General features: G+C 45.0%; 1 protein-coding gene across 4 annotated transcripts in view; it reads right to left on the reverse strand.

Moving 5' to 3' along the window:
* Positions 1 to 27,581, reverse strand: part of CDYL (chromodomain Y like) — a 174,857-nt gene that overhangs the window by 38,998 nt on the left and 108,278 nt on the right. For 2 of the 4 annotated variants that reach the window (XM_028847859.2, XM_028847858.2), the window contains exon 2: positions 24,102 to 24,768. In XM_028847859.2, coding sequence (XP_028703692.1) covers positions 24,102 to 24,768 — 667 coding nt within the window. Of the gene's footprint in view, positions 1 to 24,101; positions 24,769 to 27,122; positions 27,288 to 27,581 lie in introns of those variants that run through there. The other 2 variants (XM_028847861.2, XM_078000983.1) reach the window with 2 other exon arrangements.

Below are 27,581 nucleotides of genomic sequence, written 5' to 3' on the forward strand. Positions count from 1 at the left end.
ACGCCATTAAGATGAATATTCTAAGGCAAAAACAAACCTATGACTTCAGAAGACAATCTGGTACTTCTAAGATCTAAGATAAATTGCTCCATGAGGTTCTTTAAAAGAAACAAGTCAATACACACACAGACACTCAACCACCCCAAAACCATAAGGAAGGAATAATAAACATGAAAGAAGCGACTCGATAAGACAGGGCAGGTTACAAACTCAGCAGAATCCCCAAAGTACAGAAAAGCAGCTGTTTTCCTAGCGTTGCCCCTGCACATAGAGCTATTTTTTCCTCCCTCAAGAAAAATCTTACTTGGAACCTCAAAAACAAAACGGATCAAAGCTGAGGTTCTCTGGGGGGCGGGGTGCTCTGGACTCCCCCTCAGCCTCAGGGCCCACCTGTCAGAGGTGGAGGTGTGGCAGTGGGCCGTGCATGTGGCCAGGCCTCCATGTGGGGGGCCTGCCCAGCATGGGGGTGGGGGATCACTACACACTACACCTCCTTGGAATTAGGAAGCATCATAAGAAAATGGAAATACGTGATTTGATTTGAGAGAGAAACAGGCTGCCGAGAGCACGGACAGATACCTCTGTCCTCACAGGCTCAGCTGCTTGCCTGGAATGAACCACTCAGATAAAGGTGAATGGTCAGCATCACTGAAAGGGGGGAGGCAGGCCAGGGGGACAGAAACTGCATCCCCCCCACACACATCTGGTCACCCTTCCAGGTGTCATTCTGTCAGCCTTTCAATTACTTTTCAGACCATGTGAACAGGGTCTTCACTTACCTCACAGTGAACTTTTCAAAACCTGTTCTCAGTGGTTGTGACATTCACTCAGTCTTTATCTTTAGTTCTCTTCAGTCAAGAGTTTCTCATCTCATGAGTTCTTTGAGGAAATTCATCCACAAGTACATAGATTTGATATAAAGACTATCTTTGAAATTTAAAAAATTTGGCATGTAGTGTCATCTTCTAAGAGAAGGCTAGAGCTATGCAGTTTGTAAAAAAGATGGCCACTCCAAACCTGAAGGTTTCAAAGCAATCATGTTAATCATTCTGTAGACTACAAAGTATCGGAGACAAGTCTCAATCAGTTTAGATCATGGCCCATGACATAGCCTCAGGAGATGCTGAGAACACGTGCTAAGGTGGCTGGGTTACAGCTTGGCTTTACGCATTTTAGGAATACAGAAGTTACAGGCAAAGACATAAATCAATACATGTAAGGTATACATCAGTTTGGCCTAGGAAGGCAGGATGGGGTGGCGGGCCGGGGAGGCTTCCAGGTCACAGGTGGATCCAAAGATCTCCTAATTGGTAATTGGTTTCAAGAGGAAGCCCTATGTGAAGAGTTGAATCCAGCATAAAGAAATGCTTGAGTTCAGATATGGAGGTGTGGAAGCCAAGGTTCCTGTCACGGAAGCCAAGGTTTTTGTCATACACATGAAGTCTCCAGGTAGCAGGCTTCCTATATAGGGCGACTGTTTCTTATCAGACCTGAAAAGGTGTCAGCCTTTCTGGAAAAGACCTGGTAAGGGAAGGAGATTCTCTAAGGGAAATGAACATTTTCCCCACAAGAGAGCTTTACAGGGGCATTTCAGAATATGCCAAGTTGTATTTTGGGATAACACACTTTGGCTTCCTTCAGGGCGCCTATTCCCTGTCATGTGATGCTCTACCTGAGTCAGGTTGGAAATTGGTATCTGGTTGCTACACAGTCTGTTCTGTCAGTATTAGGATCTCTCTTTTAATGTTAGTGCTAGTCAGCTGTGTCTGCCTCCATCCCTCACATTATGGCCTGAACTAGTTATGTAGGTTTCTTTAGGGTCCCCTTGGACAAGAGGCAATAAAATTCTAAGTTGGGGGGGTTAGAAGGCTATTTTTGGTTTACAATTCTAATATCAAAACACCTAAGTTTATCAAACATCCAAAACAACCCTAACATCAGGGCCAAGCAAAATGTGTTCATTGGCTAGAGAGCACAGTGGCAAAATGTGTTTTGGAAGATAGTTAGATAACTTGCATCAAAAATATTAAACTAAACAAAACAAACCTTCGAGAAATCCGAATCTAGGAATTTATTCATCATCATGGATTTCCACTGGGATGTAATCGAAAGGATGCTCTTTGCAGTGTGACTAAACAGTGGGGCGTTTGCTGTAATTAAAGTAGACTGTGGTTATGCCTAATGACACAGAGCTAAACATGATCTATGAGGCTGGGCCAACCCCAGCACACAAGACAGAGATGTGTGTTCTCACATGCAAACCACAGGCAGGGCACAGTGAATAAAGGCAAGGATATGCGCCTGACCTCCTAGGCTCAGAAGCCAGCTCTGTCCGGGATTCGCCCACTCATCCATGCCTACTCTCCCAGCTGGAGGACAGTCTACTCTTCACCCTGTTTCCACAACTGTGAACACTGTGGTACCATGCCAGGCTGTTACCGCTGTACTGAACACCTCTATGCGTGGGCATGCCTATGTAATACAAGTGTTGCAGGCCATGAGGCTGGGCTGTAAAGGCCAGTCCCCTGCAGCTCTGGCTCCTCATGGATAATGCCATGCGTGGACCCCCATGTCAGAACCTACCCCAGTCACAAACCCATTCTACAAACCCTGTGTTCTATGCGAAAAGTCAAATGAAAACTAGCTTAATAGCTCAGAATGAAGAATAGGCCCGTGCACAGCTAAAACATTGGTTAGAGCAGGATAAACTATCAATTACAACTTTTCTTGAACTTGTAGGAGGGCTGAGGTTGCAAAGCAGCCACACAGCCTGCAATCTGAGGAAACACAAGCCACTCCAAGGAAAGCTGGGGCCATGTGGACTGTGTCTCAAGTGCTGGAGAACATAAGAGACAGATAATAGTAAGAAACACTCAGCTGAGCTTCTAAAGAACTGCAAGAGGCGGTGTGTGGACGGGCACCACAGTGCAGCGGTTCACTGATGAGAAAGTCGGGAGGCGAAGCAGATCAGAGACAATCTCCCTTAGTGATTTAGGCACAGAGCAGGGGACCTGCCACCCCCATGAGAAAAGCAAGGACCCCCCAGTCTCCTGCCCTGCCCTCTCTCTGGCCTCTGGGGGGGAGGGCAGCAAACCCTGTTGATCTACCAGTGCCAAAGGAAGGAGAGTGTGGAAAAGAAAACAAACAAAAAAAAGAACTCTTTCACTCTTTGAGCAAAAGAAAAAAACCATGAAACACTTCACCCCCACAGCTGAGACACACAGGGCCTAAGACAGAACAACCAAAGATTACCCCGTTCCCAGCCTCCACTGCAGCCCTCTCCCAGCCTAGCAAGAACTGAGTACAAACCAGCAACAGTCCCCTCCCCGGAGAAGAGAAGACCAGAGAGAGCAGTCAGTCCTCTACGACTCAGGCATATAGGGACAGCCAGAAGCGGACGGTAAACCACAAGCACAGAAAAACCTTCCGGCAACCCCAGGTTTCCACCCTCGGGGAAAGGGTGCCATTTTTTTTAATATCATAAAATGTTTAAAAGCCATCAAAAAACCAAAACATGTCCTGTTCATACAGATAAAAGACTGCAGTGAAAATATGGAAGAGGGATTTGGGCTATTTTCAGGATGGTTAGAGGTGAGTGCTCTGGTTTTTGGTAGTAAATTACATTTCCCAAGGTGAGAACGTTAGGAGGAGACAGGTAAGAACTTGGGTGGCCAACAGGCTAGACCCAGGCTCGGCCAACAAGGGCTCCTGGCCAAATCTGGGCTGCTTCCTGTTTTTGTGAATAAAGTTTTGTAAGCCACGTTCATTTGTTTACCTGTTGTCTTTGGCGGCTTTCAGGCTACAACAGTGGAGTTAAGTAGTAGTAGAGACCATCTGGCCTCAAACTCTAAAATATTTACTAACTGGTTCTTTAAAGAGAAAGCATGCTGATCCCTAGACTAGACAGGCCTCTTTTGTCCAGTATAACCCTCCTAGTAAGGAAGTATAGAGAGTTCCCTGGAAGGCCGGAAGAAGATAACTGTTTAGCGACCGGAAATATTTTAAAGCCAAGGGCTGTTGTTTCTAAATCTAAAATTGTTTGCCAGTCATGCTACCAGGCTTTCTGTTCCCTGCTTAAATATGGAAGTATCAGCTTTTCCCCAATCCCATAATCACTTTTTAAACAGCTTTAAAACACTACAGGCCACCATTCTCCATGCTTTTAGCTTTGGTGATTCTATTGCCACTGCCACACACTTTCTGCTTTTTAACAGAGCCCCTAAATGTATCAGGGCCTCACACTGTGGAGAGGGGAGAAGCTCAGGTTAGCAAATTACCAATGTAATGCTTTAAAAGATGGCAATTAAAACCACCTCTGAAATAAAAAAAAATTTTAATAATAAGGAAGAGTGTTAATAAAATTACCCTCATTCAAGAGATTTTCATTCCTTCGCTCAAATTTTGAGCACTGGGAAGAAAATTCTGAAGACACAATAAGGTCTCTGCCAAGTTAGCTTTGATCCCGGGGAAACAAACTTTGAAGAGTTTAGTAGCGTTTGGTAATGCTGGACTACATGTGCGAGCCACCATCATTAACAGTCTGGCCTGGACTCAGAGAAAGGCTCAGGACTTCTGCTAGTCCCCCTCCCCTGCAAGTCACTCTCCTCGGAGCAGTCAGCAGTTGCTATGGTTTGAACATTTATCCCTTCCAAAATGCATCCTGAAATGTAACCCCGAGTGTGGCAGTATTGAGACGAGGGGCCTTTAAGAGGCAGCTGGGTCATGGGGGCTCTGCCCTCATGAATGGGTTATCACGGGAGTGCGACCAACTGGTGGCTTCATAAGAAGAGGGGGAGAGTGAGTGGAGCTGGCACATGAGCATGCTCTGCCCCCTCGCCATGTGATGCCTGGGAACTCGGCAGAGTCCTCACCAGCAAAGAGGCTCCACCAGAGGGAGCCCCTTGATCCTGGACTCCTCAGCATCTACAACTTGAAGGAAGAAAAATTCCTTTTCTTTATAAATTACGTAGTTTCAGACATTCTCTCATAAATGTCTGAAAATGGACTGAGAGAGCAATCAAACGTCAAACGTCAATCAGTGCACGTTATGTCTCCACTTCAATCCCTTCACCATCTGGAAAAAACCCAACCTTCTTACCCCAGCCACAAAGCCCTACGACATTCCACCCCTGCTGATCGGTAACTGTAACTGCGCCTTGGTACCTGCCTTGATGAACAGGGTGCTACTCCTCTCCGAAGGAGCCACTGCAGGGAACAGTGACCCTCCAGGCCACATGCAGATGACGATGAGCTGGGGTTGTCTACAGAAATGAGAAGCGGCCGTGTTATCCTATTGCTCCCAGGAAGAAAGGGTCAGATCAAATTCATCAAAATCAACGTCAACATTTTTCCTAATGGTCAGGAAAAAAAAAAAATTCCCAACTTGCAAACAGGTGAAAGGACCACGTATCATTTCAACATTATGCCGGGGCACTGTGAGCCACTCCCACCCAGGATCATCTCGTTCTTTATGGCCATGTACTTTCATCTGACTGTTTAGCGCTGGTTAGAGCATTTTATAGCTTCCTATGGATGTTAATTTTAGAAAACTGACAGTGATATAAATCAATAGCATTGCTTAGAGGTTTAAATGACACCTGTTCAGGAGAAAAGACAACAGCAAAGGTTAGTATGGCTGCCCTGCAGGCCGTTAAAGTCTCTCTCTCTGCAACTATCCCCCCACTGTTTCAGAGCCTACACATGCTCTCCTGCATTTTCTTGGACTCCACTCTACTATCTTTTTGATTCCTTCGCTGAGTTAAATGAATACTTCACATGAATGGATTCTGTATTTGTAAGTTATGTTTTTACTTACTGGAAGTTGAAATTTGAAAGTGGATGTCCTGTAACCCCTACAGGTTTAAAACTAACCTAGGAAGTTATTTAAAGTTAAGCAATTTTGAAAATTATAGATTCTTTTCTAGTATTTTGTTTAAAGCTAAGGGACAGGGGTTAGAAACACCACGCTCTATGACATGAACTCTGAGGCTCTCAGCTATCCCTAGAACCAATACCAAAATTGGATTGTGCCTCTGGCTACAAACCAAGGACCCCCTTGAGGAAACAGTACCACGAATACCACATCAATTGTGAAGAAAGTGGTGCAGACACATTTTGTTCACTAAACCAGGCAAAACTTTCCTAATGAACTAGGGCAAAATTTTCTTTCAAGTGTCATGACCATGCACAGTTATACTTTTACTGAGTAACTACTGTGTGCATTTATGTGTGAGGGCACTGTGTATCTGACTCGTCAGCACACTCTTATCACATGCTACCAGACAGCTTAAAGCCAAATTTGTGGCCCACTTGCAGTCACCAAAGCCACGGCATGCATACCCTGAACTGGACTAACCATATCCCTGGCTTTAATATGTTTTCATTTTGGTTTGTCTTGACATCTTTGCTTGGATAAAAAAACAAAACACTATATCCCTGTATTTCCAAACTGTCAACTGCCTTAAAAATCCTTTTTCAGGTGAGGTCTAGAGGTGTATAAATCATCAGAAACACTCCACTACCCACTTCATGCCTTCTATCCAAACCATCGCTTCCAACATTGCTGCTTTATAAAAACCCGACGAATCCTTCCAGGCTCACGGAGACCCCTTTTCCCTCCTCTTCATAGTTTCTGTAGACCTCAACCAGACATGCTCGCTCCTTGAACCTCTGAACACAGTCTCTTTTAAGTTGCTCAGCTGAGAGCACTTACCCGCTGCCTTACGTTACAGCCTTTTGTGCACCTGGCCTCTCCGCAGCCCAGCAAGCACTGGCTCTCAGAGGACAAATCACATGGTCCCATGGGGCTCACCCAGTGGACCTCATGACATGGCACACAGCATGCAGTGTGCTTAATAAACTGGACAGAAGGAACAGAGCAGAAAGTATGAAGGGAGTTAAAGGCAGAGCACTCATTCGTTAATGAGTGCCTCTTCTGGCCATAACCATAATAAAACCATAGAATAACTTAATCTGGCCACGAGACAAAGATACAAAAATCAGAATCACCGTTTAACAAACCTGAGCAGGCAAGCACTGCTTGATGCTGTTCCAGGTGCTAATGCTGTGAGACTGAGTAAATAAACATACGCTTAGGTAAAGAAACCAGCACATTAAGCATGCAACTAGAACTGCGGCTCAATGCTACGTTTTAGATGGAGGGGGAAGATCGGGGAGCCTTCTCCCAGGAAGTGCCATCCGTGCTGAGGCCACAAGGATAAGGAGTCAACCAGACCAAAAAAAAAAAAGTATGTGTGCATATGTATATATACGACTACATGTGCAAAACCAGGAGGAAGGAATTTGGCCAATTCCAGAAAGTGAAGGGAGCCTAGTGTATTGGAAGCAGAGTAAGCAATGAAGGGTCAGCCGCAAAGGGTCCTGTAGGCCACAGTAAGAAGTACGAATTTGACCAGGCGCAGTGGCTCACGCCTGTAATCCCAGCACTTTGGGAGGCCAAGACGGGCAGATCACGAAATCAGGAGATCGAGACCATCCTGGCTAACACGGTAAAACCCCGTCTCTACTAAAAATACAAAAAAATTAGCCGAGTGTGGTGGCGGGCGCCTGTCCCAGCTACTCTGGAGGCTAAGGCAGGACAATGGTGTGAACCTGGGACGCGGAGCTTGCAGCGAGCTGAGATGGCACCACTGCACTCCAGCCTGGGTGACGGAGGGAGACTCCGTCAAAAAAAAAAAAAAAAAAAAAAAAAAAAGGTATGAATTTTATCTCAGGTACACCAGAAAGTGAAGACACACCCTTAAACAGGGCAGTAATGTATGACTTACATCTATAAAAAATCCTCCTGGTGTGTGAGGCATGGATTGGAAAAAGGCAATAAAGACAGATGTCAATTGCTTGGACAAGGTGGTGGCAATGGTGAGAGGCAGAGCAGACAGTAAGGATGCAGCAGAGGGGACGGCATGGCTTTCGGCTGGAGCTACTGAATAGCTGGAGGTAGCACTTACTGACACCAGACAGCCTGGACACAGCAGCCCCTCCCTAACTCCTCACATGGAGGGCGTCAGTAATTACCCTAGTGTTTACAATAAGTTTAATACAGGGCTTAGTCATGACATGATAAATGTATCTTCTTTCCAATATACTTGCTTCTCCTTTCTGGATGAGTGCCTTTAAAAGACTGCTCTCATTCTCAAAGAGCAACAAAACCAAAGGTGTCAGGTGAAATACAGAGACCACCATCTTATGACCTAGGGCCCCTCAAGGCACGGTGTGTCTATGACTGTGACCACTTGCTCATGCATACTTTGTACACTTCTGCACACGAGCATGGAAACTTTTAAATCCCATATATAGTCTAAGCATAGAACCTTTTGGGGCTTAACCAGGTAAGCAGAACACAGCAAAGAATGGAGCCTCAAGAGACAGGCAGAATGTGACCATGGGCAGGAGAGGTGACCTCCAGTTAGTAAGCACCACGATAGTGATTAAGGGGCACAGCATTTCCACTTGTGGATGTAAGAAGCTGCAGGGCGGAGGATGCACAGCGGGTCAGGATGTCAAAGGACTGCCTGTGGGCTACTGGTTGTCCTGGATCAGAATTTAAAGTTCCATTTCTACAGGATGGAGGGGAGAAAATGGGGAGAGACGTTAAGCTTAGAGGTCAGGCATGATTTCGTAGGTAGTATTTAAAAGTAGAAGCATTTATGCTTAAAAAAACAGACCCTGGAAGCTTGGAGAGCCAAGGATATACGCTGCCTCGGGGCACGGGGGCGGGGTGGTTCTGAGGAGGTATTTTCACTAAGTAGCTAGCTTAATCTGCAAAGCTAAAGGCTAAGCAAACTACAGTGAAATCAGATACTTCCTTAAGCAAATTTCTAAAACAAACACCTAGCTTCAGTCCAGATCAGTCTTTCTCAAACTAAGGTCCAAGGTCATACCACCTATCCATCTATGAAACACCAATGCCTAAATCCTGTGCTCGCACCCTCTGATCATCTATAAGGCCTGGATGGCCTGCCCAGTCCCAGACCCTTTCCCATGAGGTTAACCAGGTGCTGCCAAGGATCACCCATTGCTATGGTTCTGAATGGCTCCCAGGACAATCAATGAGGGACCATGCCCATCTCTGCAAGGGAATGCCTGGGTACTTACAAAGCAGCGAGGGCTGAGAAACAAGGACTTGTAATGCAGTGTTCCTCTAACTAGGATGCTAGAATTTTCCATGTGTTTGGCATTTCAGGGGTCCACACTAAGTACACTGAGAAATGACAGCCCATGAGCCCCCTGATAGCAAGGAGCGGCTTTTATGTGTCTCCTTCCTTATGGGCACCAAGTGGGGTGGTAGAGAACACGGAGCTCAAGAGGGGCCAAACTGTGGAACTAATGGTTTCCTGTAACAGAGACGTTTACGACATGCTGAAGAGCAAAGGATCAAGGGAGAGCATCTAACTGAGCACATCATGTTCGAGATGAAGGCAAAAGCTACTCAAAATCTGAGACAGGAAGCTGACCTCACCATAACAGAAACCTAAAAGCCACAATGTGTCAAGTTTTATAAATACGGCTACAAAAACTATCAAGTAATTTTAAAATCCAGTTTTGCGATCAGTTTTGAGCATCTAAGACTACTTAAAAATTGTTTTAGAAGCTGGACATGGTGGCTCACGCCTATTACAGGCACTTTGGGAGGCTGATGCTGAAAGATCACTTGAGCTCAGGAGTTCAAGACCAGCCTGGGCAAAACCTCATCTTTTGTAGAGATGGCGAAACCTCGTCTCTACAAAAAAGTACAAAAATTAGTGGGGTGTGGTGAGGCACGCCTGCAGTCCTGGCTACTTGGAAAGCTGAGGTGGATCACCTGAGCCTCGGAGGAGGAACTTGCAGTGAGCCGAGATGGCACCAGCCACTGCAGTCCAGCCTGGGCGAGATGGAGCCAGACCCTGTCTCAGAAAAAAAGAAAAAAGAAAAAACAAAAAAAACCCAAAAACCCACAAAAAAAACTACTTGACAGTCAGCTTTTCTTCCAATCCTTCCATAAATCATGGAAATACAGGCCAGAACTGCAGCGGTGTGGTCTGTTTTCCCCCCATCTCCCCTTTCTGTAGGAGGACAACCTGGTAACCCACTGGCCCTACAGTGATCCTAGCTCTTGGGGTGCACCCCTGACTCACTTGAGCTTGCAGTAGCAGCAGTTTCTAATGTTAAACAGTAACGTGCAACTCTGAAGACTGTGGTGAGGTGCCACCCCAGGCTGTCACAGCATTACACAGACTATATAATCAAGAAAACCCAGTGTGGAACTGCTTATTACATGCATATGAGAAAAATCCCTTGTGAAAACTGGGAAATGCACAGATTAGACTGCACAACATACATTCCTAAATGGCGAATTTCTGTAAACAGTGATTAATATAACACCATAAATTAGGCCACTTATTGAGAACATATTAACAGAAAAAAATGAAATGTGGAAGACTCTGCAAGTAGAAATTTTACTAGGGCAACCTCCTTCTCCCCAAATAAAACTAAACCAAACCAAAACTCAGACTGAGACTATTTTTACACCACTCTTCCTCTTGGTTTGTTGTTATAAAGCTGTGACAATTTTGATAGCTGCCATAGTTTTAGAACTTTTGTCCCATCAGATAAGGTTTATCTGAAAAACCAAAGCACAGAAGTTAAACTTATGCTCACTTTCCCTTTGAAGTCCATAATAAAAGAGTGCTTCAAATCACAGAAATCAGAAGCAACCGACACACTCTGTATGCAATGTCATGCCTTCCAAGGCCGGTCCGGGCTGTGTGGTCCTCCTCTTTTTCTCCTGTGGCCTTCACACTTGTACTGTCATGAGGCAGACACAAAGAGGCAGCCGCATGCACAGAGAATGCTCAGGAGCATTAATTGCTGGCAATCCAGCAATTAAACAGCATGATCTTCTGCACTCACCTAGCTGATAACGCTCACGTTATGCTTTCATGGATTCCTACAAAATTCTTACGTTACTTCAAACAGCTACCAAACTTTGCTGAAAGTGTCATGCAAGAAAATGCTACAATTACAATGTGAACATGGAATACGTAATTTAAAACTACATTAGCAAGATGAAAAATAATCTCCGTCCCGTTTTCCATTCAATAAAAGTCATATCACCCGACCATGGGAGAGGCAGAGTTTCTCTTACCAGATAAAATGTACAACCCTCTCACCATTACCAACGTAGTAATTAAAGCTGTAGACACTCCTCCTTACAGACCACATCATCTTACTATTTGATTTTACAATTTTACTAGGAGGAAGTTACTTCTTCCAAGGCTTAAATCACTGTAGAAACAATTCCCACAACAATTACTGTTGACAGTAGAGAGGCCCTATGATACGAAATTACTCAATTGGTGGAATGTATGGTTATGTGGGTGAGGGATCCCCTAAAAGTCCTGACTTGATCCCTATGCAATCTATGCATCTTACAAATGTGCACTTGTACCCCATACACTTATATAAATAAAAAATAATAAATATAATAAAGGGGAAGGCCAGGCGTGGTGGCTCACGCCTGTAATCCCAGTACTTTGGGAGGCTGAGGCAGGCGGATCACAAGGTCAGGAGAACGAGACCATCCTGGCTAAAGATGGTGAAACCCTGTCTCTAATAAAAAATACAAAAAATTAGCTGGGCATGGTTGCGGGCGCCTGTATTCCCAGCTACTTGGGAGGCTGAGGAAGGAGAATGGTGTGAACCCAGGAATCAGAGCTTGCAGTGAGCCGAGATTGCGCCACTGCACTCCAGCCTGGGCGACAGAGCAAGACTCCGTTTCAAAAAAAAATTACAAAATACAAAATAAAAATAAATAAAATAAAAAGGGGGAACAAATAAAACTAAAACAATGAAAAAGAAGAGGTCCTATGAAAATGGAGGCAAAGACTTGACACAAGAGGCGTGTGGCATGCAGAAAACCAGTGCTGTGGGCAGGTGGCTCCCAGCCACCAAACGTGGCCCGTCGGCTCTGATCCAGGCCGAGTCAGTGGCTTCACTGGTGTAATTCTCAAACATGAATTTTATGACTGACTTCCCCTTTCATTACTTCAAACTCAGCAGTCCATCCCCTCCCACTGACTGCTTCTAAACATTCCCTCACTGCAACTGTGAAATTAAGCGTGCCACATCAGAAAAGGCGCTGAAATGTGGCCTGCCTTTGTCACAGAATACATTTCTCACAATCAGCTGAGCAGCTGAGGAGACAGTTCAGGTCTGTCTGTGGGAGAAGAGGCAGGCACCCACAGGCACATCAAGTCTGAAGGCTCAGGTCAACCCCGATAAGTTGGTTGACAGAGTGTCAAAGACAAATGAACACAGTCCTTTAGACCAACGAGAATTCCTGAGTGGGTTTAACATTCCTATTCAGTCTGGAGAGGGCTGAAGAGAACAGCCAGCCATGCGCAAACTCACTTGAGTCAGCATCCTAGTCGTGTAAACCCAGGTTCAGTAAGACGGACACACAGTCACTGTGACAGCCATGCTACTACTGGGCTGGCTTCATTTATCCAACGTGGACTTCTCTGACTTCAGTAGTTCAGATCACGCTGGGGGTAGATAGAGCACTGGGGTGTCTGGGGCAGTGGTCACCTTCCTAATGCTGTCTCTGAGATCAGTAGCTCACATAGAGACGGCCGATCACACAGGCACCGCAGAGGTCTGCTAGTGATTGAACGTCTCCATTTCAGGGCACGGACTCTGTGACAATCATTTCTCAGCTGAAGTTGGGGTGGGGATGAGGGGGACACAGTGCACACTGTAGTCTAAGTAGCTAACGTGGGTCCTCAGTACAGCGTGCAGCTGTACGATGAGGCCCCAAGCCATTTCCAGCTTTTCTCCTGGAAACACACTCCTCCTCCTTGCTGCACAGACATAAATAAGAACTTAAACTGCAGACAGAAATTAGAGATGACTATGACTGAGGTAACTGGGCTGAAAGTGTATTTGAGAACCTAGTATGTTCCCATTAAAAAAGTTCTTTTTAAGCAAAAACAAGTCTTAAATAATAAAGTAGGGAGGACAGACCAGATGTTATCATAAATAAACCTGATTGTAAAATGTCATCTTCCCAAAAGCAGGGCAGGGAGGGGCGCGGTGAATGGAAGAATTGAGCATCAAATCCACTTGCTTGGAAGAGCAAATACATCGTCCAGAAAATAACCTGGAGTAACAAATACTTTGGAGGTAAGATTTAAAATATTTTCTTAATATTTCCTATTAAGAATGCCTTGGCAGATGCCATTTATGATCCCAGACTGAGAGCCAATTACATCAGGTCCGTATCACTGGAGGAGATGGGTATTCCCTATATCGGGGTAATTACTTTTTAAATAGAGACAGTTTATCCCATTCGGTGTCATCACTCCATGAGAAGCAGGGCTGTACAAGGATCAGTTTATTATAATCTCCTTAACGATCGTCTGGCATCTGCTCTTGCCTTAGGGAACGCTGCCCACAACCGCAGGGCTGAACTTTCAACACTGCGAGGGGCCCGGCCTCTGGTCTGCAGACAGCGTGGCATGGCTCTGTCAACCACAATGCTTTTCAGACGGACCCTATCATCAGAAACGAGGGCTCTTTCTTGAACGTCCATTCTGTCAGGCTCTGAGCTCCTGGAAGTCAGGGGCTCTACGCTGTCAAGTCCGGTCCCACCTGCCTGCCGTGTGGTACGTGTTTAACACACATATGAAGCGGCACAGAGCTTCCAGAAACTCTCCCAGGCAGAGGGCTGATGGGTGTATGGCATGGGACACAGAATGAATCTGAAACTAAAAGCAAGCTTTAAAAAGATACCTCAAAACCTGAGGAAAATCTGTTTCAGGAACTCAGAAGCCACGAAGATACTTAGGAGCCAGTAACTGTGTGGACACCAAGTAATATGAATCGAGTACAGCAGACTCCAGCTGCAGGGGCCAGGCACCCAAAGCGGGAGAGGCGAGGTGTGCGTTGTGTGGTTAGGTGGCGGGTTCTTTTATCATTTCACTTGTTGTTGAAGTTGAATGAATCCTTTAAGTAGATTTTTGCTCAGATAAAACAATGTAATTTTCAATAAAATGCTAATTATCCAAAGACATTTAAGATGAACCATCAAAGAAGAAAATGCTTTCATCCACTCCACAGTTTAGTGGCCGCCTACCATGTGGCAGGTAGTAGAAAAACTAGGACGAAATGTCTTGGTTCTCACTGTCAAGAAGTTCCCTTGAGCACTGGGATGCAGCTGTGAAGAGGAATGTATTAACCTCACTTAAAAGGACATGTGCATATACAGCAGGGACACGGCGCAGGGGCACAGGTGTGCTGACTCTTCCAATTTGGAGGAGGTCCCCGAAGTGCTTAGGGCAGCAGGAGTGTAGGGGTGCCTCTTGGTGCCTTGGTAATCTGTCCCGACTACCCTGACAAACCACTTCTTTTTACTCTTCTTTTTAAAAGACAAACACTGATAATGGAAGCAGAAGTGATAAAAATTCCTCCAACAACTCACTCATGCACGTGCAAATGTTAATTAAGCCCCTAATGTGTGTAAACAACTGGACTAGGCAATGTAGGACATTCTTAACACCATTAAAATACCTGCGCAACATTTTCCATGTTGCCGTTTAAAGTTTAAGTGAATTTGTCCATCTACTCTGGATCTTGCCCTGGATATTTTTAAAAATCCGATTTTAGTTTTTCAGAGTCTTCTAGGGAATTGGCTCCCATCCATCCAATCTAAGTACACAAGCCACTTTAGTTAAGCCTTCTCCACCCGAGGCAAACGGCCTCTGAGAACTGGACTCCCTGGCACCTGCCTTCAAGGGGATCCTCATAAATAGTCCGTCTGTGTGATTAATGTGACTGACGTGAAAAAGGTGTGTTATCAAATTAGAAAGGAGATAAATGCAGTGCGTAGCCCCCCAAAAATAGGACTAGAAAAGGAGGAAGAACACCTATTCAAAAAGACAAAGTGCAGAACTGGGCACAGCTCAGTCTCCTGGCGAGCAGCATCTTGGGCACAGCTGTATTGGGAGGATGACTATGTATTGTTTCAGAGGACCACCCAAATGCTGGAACATGACATTAATTCCAAGTATGATTGCCCAGGCCTGCTCAGTACATACTGCCTTTTTTTTTTTGAGACGGAGTTTCACTCTTTCTGCCTAGACTGGAGTGCAATGGCGCGATCTTGGCTCACCGCAACCTCTGCCTCTCAAGTTCAAGCGATTCTCCTGCCTCAGCCTCCCGAGTAGCTGGGTTTATAGGCACGCGCCACCACACCTGGCTAATTGTGTGTGTGTGTGTGTGTTTTTTTTTTAGTAGAGACAGGGTTTTTCCATGTTGGTTAGGTTGGTCTCGAACTCCTAACTTCAGATGATCTGTTCACTTTGGGCTCCCAAAGTGCTGGGATTACAGGTGTGAGCCACTGTGCCCGGCCCCTAATGCCATTTCTATTGTTATTAGCCCTGGCTTTCCCTTGGGGTATCCTCTCACTCCCTTTCTTCTAGGTTACAGAGTTTAGATGAAGTTGACCTCACCCCTTGAAACTTAGGAGGAAGAGAAGCCCCTTTTCTGTCTGGTCAGCTGAGAGGTCAGGGTGGCAACCCAGAGCTGCGGGGGCACCTTGCTTCCATGCGGGAAGGACTGGCCTGACTGAGCAAGTGGAGGCTGGGGGTGGAATGGGGGTACGAGAATGATGGTAACTTCAGGCCACAGATCCAGCTGTGCCTGGATTTCGGTTCCACGAGCCAACAGATGGCATTTCATTTGCTTGTATGTTTAAGCCACTGTGGTTCAGTTTCACTCACTTGAGACAGAAGCCAAAGTCTTGAGTAATATTGTGTACTTAATAAAATCAATTACACTTATAAAAAACTCACTTGTCATCAGTGTGACACAGTACAAAGAACTAAATGGAAGTCAGGAGTAGGTTCTAACGTGGAGTCTACTTTCCTGCCAATTCTGCTAGTGACTTTGATCAAATCACTCTTTCACAAGCGGCCTCTTCTGTAAAACAAGGATTCTCTGAAAGAGGAAGATGAATGTTGGAGGAACTTAAGACAGAACAAAGGCACCAGAATAGCAGGCTCGGAAGAGGCTAGAAGGCCTGTACCCTTTGTATATATAACTGCTCTCAACCTTAAGGTACAGCATGCCATTGGAGGAATATTCCAGAAGGCCAGTACCTGGCTGCAGCAAAAACAATGCTAACGGGAATACAGGAGACAAGGGGGATTTGTAACAGGGCTCAATTCCTAGTAGCACATGCAGCAACAAGAGCAAATTTAATCTGAAAATGTGATTTTCCCCCCTTTGTCCTTGTATCAGTTAAAGTTCGAAAGGAGCAAGAACTGTAGTTAGAAATATTCCTTTTACGTCATCTGACCTAAGAAATCTAAATTTCTTTTAAATTGTACATCATGTAAGTCCAAAGTAATCAAATACACTTAGGTATATTCAAACTGAACAGGAACCATAAAATTAATGCAAATCATTTAGAGGTTTTCTATTCCCTTAAGGCAGGGTCTAGATGGTCCTATCTCACCCCATGAGTGGGGTAGGGAGGACCGTGAATCGTGGACCTCTTTTTAGGCACTCCCTTTAGAAGCATGAACACCACAGCTCAAACATGCAGAGAAGATCAGTGTAGTACCTGGGCAAGGACAGGTACATTCATGAAATGGTCACATTTTGGAAGTTAAACCACCCAAAAGAAAAACAGGCAAGATATATATGTATGTATATGGAATTAACAGAAAAATGAATGCGAACAGTCAATTAACCTGCAAAAACAGTTTTCCTTTTTTAAAATTAAAACAATGTGATAGCATTTTCTCATCTGCCAGACGCTGAAAAGGAGATTAAAATGCTGGTTAAGAATGGGCAAATATGTACTCACAATCGTTTCAGCTTTTTTAGAGAGCAATTTGGCAACATCTATTAAAATCTTAAATCAATTACAGCCCTTGTGTTTTATCATTTACAACAGCAATTTGCCAACTAACTCAAATAGTATAAAATGTACCCTCAAATAGGAAAAAAATATATATGCATATGCATATGCGTGTATAAATATATACTTATATGGGGGAGAAAAAAGGAGGAAAGTAAATGAGGCAAAATGTAAACAAGTGGTGAATCTGGGTAAGGGATACTATATGGGTATTTCTTGTACTGGTCTTGCAACTTCTAAGTTTGAAATCCTGTTTATATAAAGTTTAAAACATAAAAAGAATTTGAATCTTAAAATAGAAAGTTCTCCAAGACATGATGTTAAATAAAAAGAGCAAATGCTAAGAACAAATTATGTAGTATGATCTCATATAAAAGAGTATAAATTCATAGAACAAGATAGAAATGACACACATCAAACTACTGATGTTCTCTGGGGAATCCAGTACTCAGAGGGGGCAGGTAATAGTGAACTCTTATATTTTGCTCAAAGTACTACTAAATTACTTGTGCAAAAATGTATGTCATTTATATATTCTTTTTAGAACAGGATGTGTGTGAACATTTCTGGAGCTGTGACATCAATAAACTTCATTTGCAGGGAAAAAAACTCTCGAAGTCTGCAGCAGGGATTCTCAGAGTGAGAAGGAAAACACTCCCTGAGAAACCCTGGTTCCCTATCCAGAGTGAGGGGGTCACTGGACTCCACACAGCTCACACTTGACTCTTTCCCTCAGGACGTGACTGTTAAAGAGCTAGCAGGGTTCATTCCCTAAACTTCTGATGGGAATCAGAACATGCAATTCCAAATATGCCACTTTTGAATAGGATTATTTTGAGCTAAAGGCAACTGAGAAGCAACAGATGCAGAATGAACTCTCTGCCCTCCCCATTTCTGCCTAAAAGGGCTTAAATTCCTATCTCTAAAGGTATTCCCACTTTCCTGTACCAGGAAAAGGAAAACAACTCATTACCAGAGAGATGAAACTGGGCCAAGACTGCATCAGCAGACCTTACTAAAACAGCCTTTGTCTTCCATTAGTTTCCCTGTATATCTACCTCCCTACATTTTACCACCTGCAAGAAGCCTAGAAACCCCACTTTCTTTTGTCTGGGAACTTCTCCACAATTTATCATCCTTTGTTAAAATGGTATATAAGCTCTCAAGCCTAACCACTTCTTTGGGGTTTCCTCTTTTGTGTGGAGACCCGTTGGGCACAGAAAATTTAAAACACTAATTAAATGTATATGCCCTTTTCTCCTGTTAGTATGTCTTTTGCCACTATAATTCACAGGCCCCAGCCACAAACCTAAGAGGATAGAGGGAACACTCTCCTTCCTCCTACACTTTTTTGGCTGGCTGAACTTGTTATATTTAATTCATATTTTACATAAAACAGGAGGTGATTACAAAAGGGGAGCTGATGCTTCAAGGAAAACTACATTGAATGATTTGGAAAGGCTCTAGACTAAAAACTACTGTCAAAACTAGGTGTGAGCAAATGAGAAAAATCAAAAAGGCTAGGACTGTACTCAGATTTATAAGTACACCTGCGTTTTGCTCTGCTTTGAAGAAATCCGAACTGGTGACAGTAAGTGGTACATTATGAGCATGCTTGTCACAAGAGAGGACTCCAAGCAATGACTCCATAACTCAAAAGGCCTTGGCTCTTCCAACAAGCGGCAAATGCAAGCACTCCCTAGGAAAGGGCCTTGGTTCAACATCAATGATTGGAAAATAATGCACATTTATAAAGTTTTAAAATAAAATCATTATGGTGTGCATGTTTTTAAAGATTCCTGGGAGTAAGCAGACTGGCTCCAGCTGGACAAGAGCATCATCTCTAGGGGCTCTGTGCCTGAAACTCTGCACTAGAATTCTTAAGCACATGCAGGTTTGAGGACCCCTGTGCTCACTCTGAGGAACTGAGGAACCCACCTGCTGCTGGGCATCACATCATTCTGCCTGAGGATGCCTATTAAATGCTCAGAAAGGAGGGAGGCTGTGCATCTGCTTGTCTCAAAGGACTACTCCTCTCTCATTTGATTTTTAGCTCTGGACCCTTTCCCTGTGTAAGTGGGTTTGCTCTTGAAAAGAATAAGCAAGATAACACATGTGGAAGCCTCTAGCATGGACCCACTATATAGGACATATCAATCATCTGTCGGGTTTCAAACTGCAATCTTTCTTGATCAACCCCTCAAACACACTTCTAATTTGCTGTAACTTGACTTCAAATGTCTTCTCTTTTCAAGTGGAGGTTTTCTGCTGTGGCTCCAGGGAATAGCTGCTACCTTTGGGCACTGGTCTGCTAACTTTTTGGTTTTTTTTTTTTTTTGAAACAGGGTCTTGCTCTGTGGAACGGGCTGGAGTGCAGTGGTGCCACCATAGCTCACTGGAGCCTTGAGTTACTGGGCTCAAGCAATCCTCCCACCTCAGCCTCTTAAGCAGTTGGGACTACAGGCAGCATGTAGTCACAATGCCTGGATAATTTTTTTTTAAAACACATTTTTAAAACCTACGAAAATATTTTTCATTTTTATAAAGATGGGGTCTTACTATGCTGCCCAGGTTGGTCTCGAACTCCTTGCCTCAAGCTATCCTCCAGCTTCAGCTTCCCAAAGTGCTGGGATTATAGGTGTGAGCCACTATACCTGGCCCGGTCTCCTGATTTCTTAACCTTCCCTGGGGTTAAGTTCTAATTTCTAAGATTAAATCAAAAAGGCCCTATAAAGCCCTGGGGTCTCTTTCTAGAGGGCAGCTGTGCCTCTTACACTTCCCTGATAATCACAGAGGAAAGGGAGACGGATCATCTATTCACGTTCTTACTGAGAGGAAACCACACTCCAGCTCCTCAGAAGCAGCCAGGTTTTCCTGAACACTTTCTCTCAGGAGCTTATTTGGTTGAAATGTTCATGAAATGCAACGTGTGCTAAGGTATTAATATTTCCTCAGTCATTTTCCTACTAGGTCTGTCGGCTTCAATATGAAGTCCAAAAGCCAACCCTATGTCACAACACTGATAAGGTTTATACCTATTTAAGTTTGCTACTACCATTTTCTGAAATTTCATACTTACGGAATGATGATGAATTACATGTTTGAATTCATGAAAGAGCAAAGTCATGATACTCCAGTTTTTAAAAGCAATTACTTCTTTTGTAGGATTAATTCATTAGGGAATTAAAGGAGCAAGAAATCACCATTAACATGGATAGACAGAAAGAGGACAGCAAGCTGTACCACCTAAATTTTAGAATTTCTCACATTTCTGAGTGAAATAATATATTCATCATTTAAACCTTTGTGTCATACTTAAGATAATTAAAAAGCAAACACATATGTGGTTGTTCTATAAAAGTAAGTGAGTGTGTGTGAAAATACTCCAGAAACACTCCTTCTTTGGGTTCACAGATATTCAAGTATCTGTGGTTTTTGGTGGCAAAAATATCCCCTCGGCACACATGACCAGTGTTTTGCATAGGGGATGGTTCGTTCCCAATGACTCCACCAGTATCTACTTCAATTAGTTCTAGAAAAACAAATCCGTTTCCTTACGTAGCTCTAAAATTAATCTGGAAAGTAAAAGCAAACAACTGCTTAAAAAGCGTCTGAGTGTGGACCAACAGCCTAACAGAGCTTCAGCGTGGCTTCTCATTCAGGAAGCATGTGCCGGAGGGCGAACGAGGGCTTTCTGAAATGTCTGTGTTTCTGGCATTTCTCCCCTCCTGCTCTCCTTCCCTCCTCTCTGAGCCAGAGATCCAGGCCACAAATGACTCCTTACAACCCTTGTCTTCCACGCGCACCCATTCTACTGGAATCATCCCATCCACAAGTACTTGCAGAGCACCGACTACACGGCAGGTGCCATTCTGGGCACAGTTTGATTTAGTCTGGAAAAACAAAATGCTTTCTTGGAGCTTACGTTCTAGCAGAGAGTATAACAAAGCTCTTCCCTGCACAGGGACCAGGGCAGCGACAGCACCGACCCTCCCGAATCCGCAGGAGGTCCGCTGTCAGGGGTTCCACCAGCTTTGCAGTTGCTTTCCCTCCAGAAAGACCTCCTCCTCGTTAATCTGCAAGCCTGATTCAGATCAAGGCCACAGGGGATGTCATTCACCACTGTCCTAAAAATGGTCCCTAACGGCTTCTATTTTCCTCTAACTAGAGACTATATTCTCAGTAGTATACAGGGCTCAGGGCTGATCTGACCAGCGCCCAGGCAGAAGTGAGAGAGGGGTAGAGATCATAGCCTCGGAGAAAAATGATGGTGAGGGCCTTGGAAAAATACTGCCATTCCCACTCCAACCTCCCAACTCCACAGAACAAGGTAAAATAATTTAAGATTCTACGCTTACACGTCCCTTTTGGTTTAACCAATGCCACACGTGTGGATGCTTTTTAGAAAGGAAGTCACTAAATCCTCATTTAAATGGAAGCTATTACCTTCCTTATATAAGAAATATAAAGGAATGAAGGTTTTTGCTACCAATTGTTTCACATGTGGTGAAAGTGGAATGTGGATCTGGCGAGGGCTGCAGTTCATTTGGAAAGAACTCACACACGAGGGGGAACCAGCAAGACCGCACTGGAGGTGGTGACCACCCAAAACAGGACGTAACGACTACGGCTCTTAACCCTGTTGGCGCAAAGTTTTGAAAATCAAGGGTTCCCACAACAAAAAATGTACACACACACACACACTCTCTCTCTCTATACATACACACACACACACACACACACACAACTTTTGTGGACAAAATAGGTGGCCCACAGATCTACAGCCTCCTAAGAGCTGAGATCAGGTGTAGCCAAGTAGGTCAGATGCAGTGGCTCATGCCTGTAATCCAGCATTTTGAGAGGCCGAGGCAGGTGGATCACTTGAGGCCAGGAGTTTGAGACCAGTCTGGCCAACATGGTGAAACCCGTCTCGACTAAAAATACAAAAATTAGCCAGGATTGGTGGTGGAAGTAAATGAATGCATAGCTCCATTCATTCATAGTAATGGATGGTTAGCTGTGTTCCAATAAAACTTTATGTATGAACACAGAAATCTTAATTTCTTATATTTTCACGTTAGTAAATATTCCTCTTGATTTTTTTTTCAAACATTAGGAAATGTAAAATCCATTCTGAGCCTTCAGGCCATACAAAACCAGGAGCGGGGCAGGGTCAAGCCCACGGGCTATACATCGTCAATCCTTTTTGGCAGCACTACAGTCCAGGACCGTGCCTGGCCCCTAAGTTATCAATGAAGACGGAGGTGCTTATCTGTCCAGGAGGCAACAAGCAATGCTGGGAAGAACGTCAGTGAGGCACGAAGGTACACGCTCTAGTTCCCCTTCGGGCTTCGGTTCTCTCCATGAGCATCACCTTCTCTCTGGACTCAACTTCCCTAACTTCAAAACAGAGCGTGCTATTAAGTGAGTCCCTTCTACCTCTGAACTTCACTGATTCCTCACACACAACTAAGTAAGAGAAAACTGTCCCCATGAGGTCAGCAACATAGGAAGTCAAACCTGCAAACAAGTTCACAAGCTCCAACGGAGCTCGAAAAGGCACCGTTTGGGTCAAGTGTGTATCTGAAAAACACTGGCAAGATGGCACCTTCCTGTCAAAGGGAAACCCCAGATTTCAGTTCATATTCCACTTCTTTGCTACACAAGGGCCTGGACCAAGGAGAAAGTCTGCTGAATGCACCACAGCAGGATGGTTAGAATGTCTTAGTGTACACGTCTCTAGAGGAAAGCAGCTCCCCAAACAAACCGACACCATTGTATTTTGTTTGCTATTATTCTACCGAGCTTGGGCTGGGGGAGACAAACACAGGTAAAGGACAATTTTTTTTTTTAGGGGGGGAGACGGAGAATCACTCTGTCACCCTGGCTAGAGTGCAAAGGCACCATCTCAGCTTACTGCAACCTCTGCTTTCTGGGTTCAAGCAATTCTCGTGCCTCACCCTCCTGAGTAGCTGGGATTACAGGTGCACGCCACCACACCTGGCTAATTTTTGTATTTTTGGTAGAGACAGGTTTTCACCATGTTGGCCAGGCTGGTGTCTCGAACTCCTGACCTCAAGCGATCTGCCCTCCTCGGCCTCCCAAAGTGTTGACACTACAGGCGTGAGCAATCCGCGCCCGGCTAAAGAGGCAATTTTAAGACTACAACTCAGAAAGGAGAGAGAGGAGAGGGCCAGGTGGTGGGGGGCCCCTGAGCAGATGGAGAAGACGGGACAACGTGCGGCCCTGGTGCTGACAGAGAGAGGGAGCCAGAGGGCAGGGGAGGGCCGGGTCGCAGACACACAGGGCACACCTGCTACTGAAGGCAATGGGGTGGAGGTACCAGTGGACACCACTCTCGTCCAAGAATGACTGAAAAGGGATGGGAGCTGTCAGGAAGCAGGAAGCAGGAAGCCCTATTAGAAAGCTCCAGCAGGTGAGAAGTCATGAGGACTTGTAAGAGAAAACTGTGGCCAGCACAGCATGGCAAGTGAGGAGAAGGAAGCCACCTGTGTGAACTCCCAGTTGTGCTGTCCTGGGAGATGGACAGGTCACGGCACAACCAAGGCAGCTGCAGAACTCAGGAGCAGGGCTGGGTGTGAGAGTAAAACAGAGGACACCACCGGTGCCAGGCAGACTGGGCTCTGACAGGGGGAGCAATGGCACCTGCACTGCCGATCAAAACAGAGAAACGAGCCCGGCTCCCAAAGGTCCTAATGGGTTAGCAGTGCCCCCACTGAAAGGCATTCCTGGGTATTCAAACGGATGAGCAAAATAAGAACCAGCACTTCTATATCAACGCTGGCCACACTTAGAAGAAAACGCTTAACACGAGACAAGACTCAGCACTTAAGAGGTGAAGAAAGGTATACAGCTTCAGAAACTTGCTGTAAAAACTTACTCCCCTAATAACCTAGTTAGAGGGAGATACTGTTTAAAGCAAGTCAGTGTGGTAGCACAGTCTGTGGATGGCGAATTACACAGAGACAACTAGTGCCGAATTAAGAGAAATACTAAAGGCTTCAAGCGAAGAAAGGAGAAGCTGGCAAAATCTCTGCAAGTCTCCAGCAGATGCTGCGAGAATCCCCGGACGCTCCATAGCTCGAGGCCTGATCTCTAGAGAAGGACCCACGCCCTCTGGGATCACCACGGAGCCGGAGGCAGCTCCCTAGACACTCACCTTTCCCGTTAACAGCTAAGCCTGTGGCCATGGCTGCAGTCACAGGCCCGGGCACCTGAGGCACTAGTGGATGTATCCTGGGCCTGCTCCCCATCCTGGCCCTCTCGGCACCGGGGCCCAATAAAGCTCCGACAGGCTTTTCTGCTGCCACTTCGGGTGCCACTGTGTCCTCCTGACCCTGCTCGATGGGGTCCAGTTTCTCGGGGCTCTCGCTCTGAAAGCCGTCCACTGCGGTCCTGCTCTTAATGGGGCTCTTAGGCACGAGGATCTTGATACCTGACTTCGCTAGGTCCATGTTCTTCCGGCTGGAGAGAGATGGAGCTGTGTTCTTCCTGAACTTCTGGCTGGCAGCAAACAGCTGGCTGTTTTTGGATTCGTGGTCTTTCCCAATCACGAGTGCCTTAGGAGAGGTCTTAGAAAAGTTGCTGTTGGTGGATCTGGAGATTTGTTTCCTAGCATTGTTGGGAGAGGTCCTGTTTGTTCTGGTCAACGTGCTCTCCTTCTGCTTCTCCGTGTGGCGTCTGTTGAAGTCGTGGATGTATTCCTCACAGTTCACGAGGTGCTGCTCCGGCTCCCAAGTGTCATCCTCGCTGTCATAGCCTTTCCACCGAACCAAATACTCCGTCTTCCCTTTTTTATTTTTCCTTTTGTCAACAATCCTTTCAACCTGTTTATAAAAGGAAAAAAATAGTTTTTAAAAAATCAAAATTTGGGGTAAAAGTCCAAGTTTAATTAGGAAACATCAAAAATAGCAAAAACCACAAAAGATTATAAAAATGATCTCTTTCCCAACCCCAATAAAACAGTAATAGGCCATTTGGGGTGTAAGCAATTTCCCTGAAAGTCAGTCAAACAAGACACAACATTTTTATGCTGAGAACGTGTGGATATGCATTAGGTGACTTATGGTTCTTGTGACTGGAAGGGGCTCTCTGTTATTTCTGTGTTGAAGCCTGACCAGCGAGTTGGTTTCCATACTCATGGCTGGAGCAGCTCGAGGCATCTGCAGCTGTGCCTGGTAATCCCAGGGTACCAGCAGCAGACACCCAAGCAACAGCCTGGAGTGGTGACGGCAACGAGCTACCAGGGGCTGAGAACCTTCTGCGGTGTGACACTGCCATCAAAGAAACATATGATCTGTATCATTCAGAAGCACTCAATTAAAACTAAAAAGGTCAACAGAGAACATCACACTTGATTGTAACAAAACAGTCTAGAGTGATCGGATTATTATTTTCAAATCTTGGTTTTAATTAATTTTACACTAACATCTTTCAATGGAGGTGCTGTTAATCGTTGAAATGGATGACCAATACATTCTGGATCAAATCTGTCAATTCACACAACCCTGCCTTGTAAGCATGTTTTATGACTGTGACAAATTCTACTACCATGACATCCGAAGTGCAAATGGAAGCGAGATCTTCCACAATTCACATGAACAGGAATTATCTGACATAGTGCCTCCATACGTTACTGGAGAAACGCCTAGAATCTGTTGTTACATTTCCAGGAGAAACACCTAGAATCTGCTGTTACATCTGCAGTTAATATAAAAGCATCAGCCTGCATCCTGGGGGCAGTATGTGACTCTGTATCTTGTGGGCAGAGGCCTACAGTCACGGAGTGGCTCTTTAATTAAGAATGCAAGGTCTGAGCCTATCAATTATTAAGAATATCAGTACATTTCTGGCAGTTAGAGGTAGGTCGGACTACACAATGGCATGCCTGGTTCTCTAACATCCCCAAATACTTGAGCCTAATGAGTAGAAGTGCAGATGATCGTAGAGAACGGGAGAATACTCCAATCCCCATCATTTCATCTACTCTCAAAGAAACAAAAAACTCTCCAGTTTATCTACCTAAGATACAGAAAATTGAAGCCGTTAACTACTGAACAGCCCTAAAACTAAAGATATATTACTGCTTCCGAGCAAAAAGGATTAGGAACAGAAAGATCTTAGCTCATCACAGGGCCGATTTCACGTCTGACAGATCTCCACATTCAGTAATTAATGTCAGGTCAGCAAGTGCGAGGCCACGCAGGCCACATCAGAGCAGGGAAAGCTTTCGAAAGTCATGTTTCCCCTGCTCTTTCACTTGTGAATAGTTGTGTATGAGGGTGTATTTCAATGTAAGTAAAAGACATGCTTCTGGAAAAGTCCATATAACGATGTTTCTGCAGAAACAGTTTAAGAGTTTTAAATGAAAAGGGGCAAAGAGATTATGTCTTGCAGGAAAGCTATGTTTAATGTTCCCCCCTCCTCCTGCCCAATTTCCGCTCCAGAAGCGGGCAGTATACTAAACCAGAGTACGCCTGTTTGCTTTCCTCCGTGTCCTTAGAGCCGAGGCAGGAGTCTGGTGGAGCACAGTGCATTTCTTTCCCCTCCCTCCTTAACCATGTACCACTGGTCCCCCCAGGGCCAGCATCCCTGGGGACCTACAGCTGCCAGGCCCCACGCAGATCCTGCCCCTCCCTCCCCAGGAAATTGAGCAAAGAGGAAGAGCAACAGTAGCCTCCACAGCTAAGGGTAGGTGTGTGCTCCGTGTTAGGCATACTCACTGGCCGGACTGAGTATACATAACAAAGTCATAGTGGACATATTAGACCAGGAGTTGGCAAACTTTACATAAAGTGCCAAAGAGTAAATGTCTTAGGCTTATGCGCCATCTGGTCTCCCAACCACTTAACCCTGTTCCTGTAGCAAGGAAGTAGCCAGACACAATATGTAATGAACGAAATGGCATTAAAGACGAAAACAAAAACCCCTCTACCTATGGACACTAAAATTTGAATTTTATCTGTCGCACATCATGAAATATTATTATTCTTTTGATGTTTTTCAGCTAGTAAAAAAAAATGTGGACCAGGCGCGGTGGCTCAAGCCTGTAATCCTAGCACTTTGGGAGGCTGAGGCGGGCAGATCACGAGGTCAGGAGTTCAAGACCAGCCTGGACAACATGGTGAAACCCCGTCTCTACTAAAAATACACAAAATTAGCTGGGCAAGGGGGTGCACACCTGTAGTCCCAGCTACTCGGGAGGCTGAGGCAGGAGAATCACTTGAACCGGGAGGTGGAGGTTGTGGTGAGCCAAGATCGAGCTTCAGCACTCCAGCCTGGGGGACAGAGCGAGACTCCGTCTCAAAAAAAAAAAAAAAAGAGAAAGAAAAAAGGTATGAAAACCATCTTCTGAGTTAACCGGCAGGCAGCCATAGCTTGCGATCTCAGCATCAGACTGTGAAGGAGCAATAACACATCCGGGGCAGGCAAACTGCTCCATTAATTCCTGCGATGGAAACATTATACAAGTCTGACAAGAAGGAAACTCTTCACCCAGCAACAGCAGAGTATACATTCTTCTCAAGCACACACAGGACACTCGCCAGCACAGACCATATGCTAAGTCTTAAGATAAGCTCAGTACATTTAAAAGGATTGCAATCATGCAAATTCTATCTGCAAATGGGGATGATACTGA

The sequence above is a fragment of the Macaca mulatta genome, chromosome 4 (genome assembly GCF_049350105.2).
Source record: "Macaca mulatta isolate MMU2019108-1 chromosome 4, T2T-MMU8v2.0, whole genome shotgun sequence".
In the NCBI taxonomy this organism is placed as follows: domain Eukaryota; kingdom Metazoa; phylum Chordata; class Mammalia; order Primates; family Cercopithecidae; genus Macaca; species Macaca mulatta.